Source organism: Petaurus breviceps, unplaced genomic scaffold (genome assembly GCF_028583685.1).
Source record: "Petaurus breviceps papuanus isolate PSGF00001 unplaced genomic scaffold, PetGlider_PUasm1.0 229, whole genome shotgun sequence".
NCBI lineage: Eukaryota > Metazoa > Chordata > Mammalia > Diprotodontia > Petauridae > Petaurus > Petaurus breviceps.
This window is the reverse complement of record NW_027185903.1, coordinates 37,993,468-38,002,432: the sequence shown is the minus strand read 5'-3', so window position 1 is coordinate 38,002,432 and position 8,965 is coordinate 37,993,468. Positions and strand designations below refer to the sequence as shown.

The 8,965-nt window shown below is 40.2% G+C and overlaps 1 protein-coding gene across 1 annotated transcript in view; it reads right to left on the bottom strand.

Moving 5' to 3' along the window:
• Positions 1-237: 237 nt before the first annotated feature.
• SLC38A9 (solute carrier family 38 member 9) overlaps positions 238-8,965 on the bottom strand; it is a 171,293-nt gene continuing 162,565 nt past the window's right edge. The window contains exon 13 of the mRNA XM_069096498.1: positions 238-421. Coding sequence (XP_068952599.1) covers positions 272-421 — 150 coding nt within the window. The 3' untranslated portion in view covers positions 238-271. The remainder of the gene's footprint in view (positions 422-8,965) is intronic.

Sequence of the window (8,965 nt, the reverse complement as noted above, 5' to 3'; positions counted from 1 at the left end):
AATCTTTCCTCTGCTGTAGACTAAGCTGGATAGTAAGGAATCCAGGAACCAGGGGAAGTGGTAGTCTCAGTAACACGAGCCAGGACAGGGCATGATGGAGCCAAGTGCTTGCTGGGGAAAAAAAAGAATGGGCCTCTGGACACTTCAGAGAATGGGGGAGATTGCAGACTGGACCAGTGACAACCAGAACTGCATGAATAATAAATATATAAAAACCATTACTTCTGCAGTATCCTGAAGTCTTTTAAAATTACTATCATCTTAATGAAATTTATTTTGCATAAGTAAAACAAATAAAACAATAACAATAAAATAAAACAAAACAAAATACTATGTAATCGTGATGTCCAATCTTGACCTCCTGTAGTCCCAAAGGCCTCATTCTTTTCTTCTCCCAGCAATACCTTGGCTTCTTCATGTACTGTAAAGGAGACACATGTCAAACCTGATGGGAAGGGAATGAGGAAAAGGCATCTTTGTCCTTTCGCTGAAGGGGTGGGCAAATGTGGGCAAAATGTTGCATACACTGTCAGATTGGATATGTCTAGTGGTTTTGCTCAACCTTTTCTTTTTCTTTATTATAAGGAAAGGTTTATTCTGGGAATAAGGGCAGAGAGGAAGAAGAAATGGGAATATTCAGACTTATTGTTATTGAAAAACAAAAAGAATTAACAAAACTTTAAAAATATGTTTTCTGTGGAAACACTAAAAATATTTGTTCCACCAGAGGCTGTCTCTTACAGGGTGTATCAGAACTTTAAAAAACAACTCCACCTCACAGCTGTGAAGTCAAACTTACTGAAAAGGACAATAGCATGGTTAGTGAGGGAATGGGAGGGTTAGTAAAGGCGTAAGGGAAAATGTTGTGCATGTCAGGACTTCTCCCCATAGGCTTCCTATTGTTTAGAGCACAGGAGAGAAGGTGCCAACAGTGTACAAAGGTGTGCTCAGCAATTCAGATGAATAATTTTCTTCTAGGGGTTATAAACACAGCTCTTTGGGTCTGGGAAAGAATGAATTCAATTGTGGAATGAACCCAGCAGGGCAAAGGGCCTCAGTATACCCACTGAAAGTCTCTAATGGGCAATTGGGTAATAGACAAAGATTAATGTCTTTGCAGACTAGGTTTCAGAGTGTGTATGCAGAGTAAATGAAGATGACCCACCCTTATGCTGGCCAGGTGGGTTAGAGTGTCCAGCAACTGTTGCTCACTCCGTCCTCATAGAGTCCAGAGAGCTTGGGTCCTTTTTTTTTTTTTTTTGCTTTTTGGAGGGCAATTGGGTTTAAGTGACTTGCCCAAGGTCACATAGCTAGTTTTTGTGTTAAGTGTCTGAGGCCAAATCCGAACCCAGGTCCTCCTGACTCCAGGGCCGGTGCTCTATTCACTGTGTCACCTAGCTTCCCCCTGGCTCTTTTCAAGGCTTACAGACTCCTAGGACCCCTGGCCAACTGCTCTATACATCTATGTTGTTTCTTGGAAGGAGACTAAATTAAAGAATATGGATAATCAAAGGCAAGCCTATCACCTCTTTAAGAAAAAACTGAAAGTGAATGTCTTACTTAAAATATATGTTTATAGCTTTACTTTCCTGTAGTAACAGTATATTATATAATAAAATGAAATGGAAACATAATCAAAGGTAGTCCCTCCCCCTCCCCCGCCATGATGCAGCCTGTTGAGCGTTGGCTAATGTTCTACCAGGGATGTGAAAGTTGTTTTGGACATTTGTGACCCTCCCATCCCAAGAAAAGCTGTTCTGCGTCAGCATGTTCCTTGACTTCCTTATTTTTCCTGAATGATAGCATCATTCTTCAGTTACCCTCCCATTCCCTCACTAACCTTTCACTATTAATCTTTCTCTTGTCATTACCTACATGCAATTCCTTAATCCTGTCGAACCCTTCTTTATTACCTCTGTCTTGCTTTTTATTCCCAATGCCAACACCCCAACTCAAGGTTTTCTCACTTTATGCCTTCATTATTACAATGCCTCACAATTCTGCAATGTCTTCTCACCCCAATCCTTATACATCATCACCTTAATTATCCAGAAATATTATTTTTAAAATCATGTCTCACACCCACCTAAAAAACCATCAAGAGTTTCCTTCTATTTCAGGATGAAAGTTCAATCTCTTTAAACTGGCATTCAAGGTCTCCATAATTTAACTCCAACATACTCCTCCCATATTATTTCCTACTGCTCCTCAACTTAAACTGGTAGGTTTCGAACAGGTCAATCTCCTTAGTGCCCCAGAGTTTAAATTCCTTCCTTAGTATCTTCGACCATGCTATGTCACCCACCTGGAATTCCCTTCTCCTGCTATTCCCTATAGCGAAATCCTACCCACCTTTGAAAATTCAGCTCAAGACTTATCTCTCCCTTAAAACCTCTCCCTTTGGAACTCTTATAACATGATGGGAGGCAGGCACATGGTGTGTTGTAGAAGTGTTGCCCTAATAATCAGAAGTCCCAGGATCTATTCCTATCTCTGAAGCAAACCTGCATGATTTATATCAGCCTGGGCCTTGGTTCCTTTATCTACAAAAAGAGGATATGAGATTATATCATATCTGAGGTCAGTTGTCACAACTGTGAAATTCTATGCTTTCTGTGATTTAACTTTTTGTAGAAGTGTAACTTATCTTCCCAACTAGAATGTAAACATCTTGAGTTTAGTGATTATTTCTTGTATTTTGTAACAACCCCCCATTCCATTTAGTGCAAATACACAGTAAGCAATGGATACACATCTTTAAATGAATATCTAAGTACTCTACTGGACATTACCCCACCCCCACCGCCCCAGCCTCAACGGTCCTCTGCTTTGGAGGCTTTCACAGAACCGTAGAGTTAGAACTACAAAGACATTGGAGGCAATCTAGCCCAACCCTTTCCTTTTACAGATGAGGAAACTTTTTTAGGCTCATCCCTTGTACCATTCCTGTGGATGCTGGGGACTTCAATGATGGCCCTTTGGGGTAGGACAGTGTTCAGAGAAAGAAGGACCATCAGCTCACCACCACCATCAGCAATCTAAGATCCCGATCTGTTCCTGGTGGACTATACTAGGCGGATTACATAAATTACACGGTATGATTTATGGGCATCCCACTCTTGGCCTTACATGGGGAAAAATAAACAATCCCAGAATTCAAAAGTTGGAAGGAATCTCAAAGATCATCTCTTCCAATAGCCTTATTTTATCAATGAGGAAACTGAGTCCCAGAAAGGGTTTTCACCCAAGGTCATACACATACACACAATTAAGCACACATATACACAATTAGGGAGGTAGGATCAGAACATGTCTCCTGCTGCCTTGTATGCCTCTTTTTCTATTATTATCACTCTCCACATGGCATCATGTGTCTTTTAGCTCAACCTCCCATGGAAGCAATAGTGATAAAAGAAGGAGTCAGAACACAATGTTTCTAGGGACAGGATGTGATCATGTGGGCAAGCAGGAAGAAAGGGGCAGAGGTGAAAGTCAGAGAGGGAAGAAGGGCCCTGGCCAGCTCAAGCTGAAAGAAATTATTGAGCTGTTATATGGGCCTCATAAAAGTTCCAGCCAGAATATAATACAGAAAATATTTATTTTTTAAACCTTTGACAATTTTTGGGGTGTTTTTGTTTTTACATCAGCTCTACTTCTGAAATCTATGCCCCTTTTCTGTCCCCTCCCCAGCCATCCCTTGTCATAAAGAATAAAAAAAAAAGTTCAGCAAAACCAACCAATATAGCACATGCAATACAACAAACATCTTTATGTACTTACTGTATACAGGGTTGTGCTATGATCTGGGGGAGATATAAAACTTTGATAAAAATGGTTATTGTAAATTCCTTCAAGAAACTCAATATTGTGTATGGTATAAAAAAATCACCAATACAAATAACTATAACACATTATATCATCTAAGTGCTTTAAAGAGTTTTTAAAAATTATTTTTCAGTGAACAAAATTCTATTTTTCTTCTTTCCACTTTCCCTTCCCCTTTTGGAAAAAAAAAATGAAAACAAAACTCTTATAAGTAGTCAAGCAAAACAAATTCCCTCATTGCACATGTCAAAAGACTCTATCTGTACCCTGAATTCTTCATGTCTTTAGAAAGTTTTAAAACAAAGTGTTTCTGGGAGGGTCTGAGGGGGAAAGTAATTAGCAACTGGGGGCATCAGGCAAGGCTCCCCAGAAGAGATGGCACAGTACTGCATATTAAAAGGTGGATAGGAATTCAAGAGGCACTAGGGTTGGGGGAGGCAGACAGTACTTCTGTTTGACTGGAGTGTCAAGTGAGGGGAGGAGAAGAGTATGACAGAGGCTGAAACAAGAAAGAAGGCACAGATCTTAGTAGGACACTGATTTTGAAAATGACTCCAAGGCAAAGAAAAGGTAGAATAAATGAAAGGAGAGAGGGCAAAGCCAGAATCACAAGGCCCAAGGGGACTGGCACAAAGGAATTCAAAGTAAATGTCAGCAAGCAGTAGGCCAATCTTAACTGGAAAGAATACAGTTAGAAGCAAGGCCGAATGTACCAGTGGTATAACTGGGATAAAGGAAGTACAAAACTGAAAAATAAGTTGTGCGTTCTAGCAGTCCTATAGGAAGCCTTGCCCAGGGTTCCAGTATCTTTTCCCCTCATACACTCCCAGAAGAATTTTGTTTTAAAACCCTCTAACGAGATGGCAGCTGGATGGTGCAGGAAGACTATTCCTGAGTTCAAATCTGGCCTCAGATACTTAACTAGCTGTGTGACCTTGTACAAGTCAATTAACCCTGTCTACCTCAGTCTCCTTTTCTGTAAAATGAGCTGAATGGCAAACCGCTCCAGTATCTTTGCCAATAAAACTCCAAATGGGGTCATAAAGAGTCAAACATGACTAAAATGACTGAATAAGAGCAATAAAGAGATGACAAACTTGGAATGGAGCATACTTTTTGGATGTGGTAAATGAAAGAATTTGTTTTGCTGGACTATGCATATATGTTACAAGAGTTTTGTTTATCTTTTTTTTTTTTCCCAATTGGGGGAATGAAAAGTGAGAGCAAGAGAAAATAGATTTTTCTTGAAAAAAATTAAATTTTAAAAACTCTCTAAGGGCAGCTAGGTGGCGCAGTGAATAGAGTACCAGCCCTGGAGTCAGGAGGACCTGAGTTCAAATTTGGCCTCAGGCACTTAACACTTACTACCTATGTGACCTTGGACAAGTCACTTAACCCCAATTGCCCAGCCTTCCACCCTCCAAAATGAAAAAAACAACCTCTTAAAGCCCTGACATTATACAGAAACTACCCCTCTGGGGTCCCAACCTGTGTCAGTGTTAGGTGGGTGAGTGGGACCTAAGGGGGAATTATATAATGATAGTAATTAATAACAATAAATAGCACTTATATAGTACTTTAAGGTTTGCTAAGTACTTTAAAAATGTTATCTCAGGTACCATTATTCCCTTTTTACAAGTGAAGAAACTAAGCAGACAGAGGTTATCCTGGGTCACACAGCTAGTATCTGAGTCAAAATTTGAACTTGTGTCTTCTGACTCTAAGTACAACACTCTAAGCACCGTGTCACTTTTTGTTTATGTATTCCGTCATTTTCAGTCATGTCTGACTTTTTGACCCCATTTGGGTTTGTTTGGGGTTTTTTCTGGGTTTTATTTTTTTGTTTATTTGTTTTTTGGCATAGTTACTGGAGTGGTTTGCCATTTCCTTCTCCAGCTCATTTTACAGATGAAGAAATAAGGCAGAGTTAAGTGACTTACCCAGGGTCATACAGCTAATAAGTGTCTGAGGCTGGATTTGAACTTAAGAAGATGAACCTTTTTGACTTCAGAATCAGCATTATATCCATTGTGCCACCTAGCTGTCCATTTGTTTAGGTACCTATATTCATATTGTATACCCCTCACTAAATATTAGCTCCTTGAGTTTAAGGAATCTTTTGGGAATTGTATCTCCAGCCCCCAACATGGTACCTTGCATATATTAGAAACTTAATAATTGTTTAATTGAACTGAATGCAACTCCCCTGCTCAAAAACCTTCAATGGCTCCCTGTTGTCTAGAACAGTGGTTTTCCAAAATGGAGTGCACATACCCCATGAGATATTCATAGAGATGTGGGAAAAAGATATTAAAACTTCTATTTATATGTATTTTATCTTTCTTTAAAAAAAAGAAGATTCAGTGACATTTAATATTTAGACACTTAGCCCATATGTCAGATGGTTCCATGTCAGTTAAGGTATGTGAAGTATCATTCTAAGGGCGGAGTAAGAAAACCATGACACAAAGGGGTTAATTGTAGCACCCTCCCTCATTTGTGTACTTTCAGAAAAATTGCCATGTACTGCCATTTATGTGTGTCTGGTTAAGTGGGTTTATGAATTACAACAACTAGTTTTAACTAAACTAACCCTCACAAAATAGGCGTGTAGCTTACAAAGACTCCTGCAGAGAAACCGCAGATTGAAGATAATTTTAATCAAGTGAGCACAAGCATACAACAAGAACATGACGGGGCTAACGGCTCTATTTTTTTGGTCATGAGCCACATGACAAGAGAAAAACAATGTGATCTAATCAGATTGGACAAGAAGCTGATCTAATTACCAAGATTACTTGAAATGTGGATTTACATCCCTAATGGTTAGATCCTGATCAAGTTCATCCTTAAATGAATATTGTACCCTGAGATATTAGTTAATAATGGTATTAAATCATTATAATTAGCAAGACCATTTAAAAATTTAACTTTTGGCGGAGTCAAGATGGCGGAGTAGAAGCAGGACCTCCCTGTGGCTCCGGCTTCCACCTTCCCCAATCCATGTAAAAACAAACTTTGGAGGTGCAGAACCCACAAAATGACAAAGAGAAGCTGACCTCCTGCTGAGGACAGCCCAGCAGGCCGGCAGGAACTAGAGAACTCAGTGCTCTGGGCTTTAGCCCTAGGGCGGGCCTGACCAGCCGCCTGCTGGAGGGACCCCAGATCAGCAGCAGCTGTGGCCGTTTCCAGATTTATCAACATATAGATGCGAAGAACAAAGTGAAAGGTCAGTGCAGTCTGGACTATGGGACCCAGTAAGTGGGAGTGCATAGCTTTTGCCCCTAGGGTGAGAAGCCGCTGAGACACCCGGCACAGCCAGCCAGTGCCACCTGGCAACTTCAGCTCCTGGCCTGCAAAGTGTAGGGGGACCAAACACTAGTCTGAGGGGTAATTGCTATTGCTTTAACCTGCTTGGATCTGGATTGCAGTCTAGGGTGGAGGTCCTGGGGTGTGTGTCCAGCTTGCCAGAGCATGTGGAGACCTCAGAGAGGGCACCCATCTAATACCTCCGGCAGCTGAGAAAACCCCAGCATTTGGGACGAAAGCTTCTCTGTCTGGTGGCAGAGTCCTACTGTAGCAAAAAGCCCAGGGGTCAAAGTGACTGAGTGGCGACATGACCAGGCAAAGGAAACAAAGCAGACAGAAGATTCTAACATTACACTCCTATTTTGGGGACAAAAAGGAGCAAAACATGGAACAGGAGGAAGACAGTGAAGTCAGAACTCCTGCACCAAAACTTCAAAGGAAAATACAAGCTGGTTACAGTCCATAGAGGACCTTAAGAAGCAGATAAGAGAAGTTGAGGAAAAATTGGGAAGAGAAATGAGAACAATGCAAGAAAATTACGAAATGAGAGTCAACAGCCTGACGGAGGAAAATAATACCTTAAAAAACAGACAAACTAAAATGGCAAAAGAGTCTCAAAAAGGCAATGAGGAGAAGAATGCCTTAAAAAGCCAAATTTGCCAGATGGAAAAAGAATCTCAAAAGCTCAATGAGGAGAATCATTGCTTCAGAATTAGATTGGAGCAAATGGAAGCTAATGACTTTATGAAAAATCAAGATGCTGGTGAACACATCCAAACAAATGAAAGAATAGAAGGCAATGTGAAATATCTCATGGGAAAAACCACTGACCTGGAAAATAGATCCAGGAAAGAGAATTTAAAAATTATTGGACTACCTGAAAGCCATGATCAAAGTAAGAACCTAGAAATCATCCTCCAGGAAGTTCTCAAAGAAAACTGCCCTGATGTTTTAGAACCAGAAGGCAAAATAGAGGTTGAAAGAATCCACCAATCACCTCCTGACAAAGATCCCAAAAAGAAAACTCCTAGGAATATTATAGCCAGGTTCCAAAATTCCCAGATTAAAGAAAGAATATTACAAGCAGCCAGGAAGAAACAATTTGAATATTGTGGAAACTCAATCAGGATAACCCAGGATCTGGCAGCTTCTACACTGAGGGATTGAAGGACTTGGAATATGATATTCCAGAGGTCAAAGGAGCTGGGATTAAAACCAAGAATCACCTACCCAGAAAAACTGAGTATCATGTTTCAGGGGAAAATATGGTCATTCAGTGGAATAGAGGACTTTCAAGCATTCTTGCTGGAAAAAACCAGAGTTGAATAGAAAATTTGACATTCAGATACAAGAAGCATGAGGAGGTAAACAGGGAAATCATAAGAAACTTCTCAAAGTTGAACTATTAACATTCCTACATGGAAAAACAATAATTGTAACTTATGAAACTTTTCTCAGTAGTTGAAGGGAATAGAAATATATATATGCATGTCTATATATGAGGGTAGGTCTATATACGAATACATATGTGTGTATATATGTTTACAGGTATACATAGATAGAGGGCACAGGACCAATTTAACAGGAAGGGATGATACTTAAAAGGTGAAATTAAGAGGTGAGAGAGGAATATAATGAGAGGAGATGGAGAGAGACAGAATGGGGTAAACTATCTCATATAGAAGAGACAAGGGAAAAGGGTTACAATGGAGGGGAAGAATAGGAAGGCAAAAGGGAATGGGTCAACCTTATTCCCATTGAATTTGGCCTGAGGAGGGAATGAAATACACACTAAATAGGGTATCTCACCCTCCAGGAGAGTGGGGGGGGG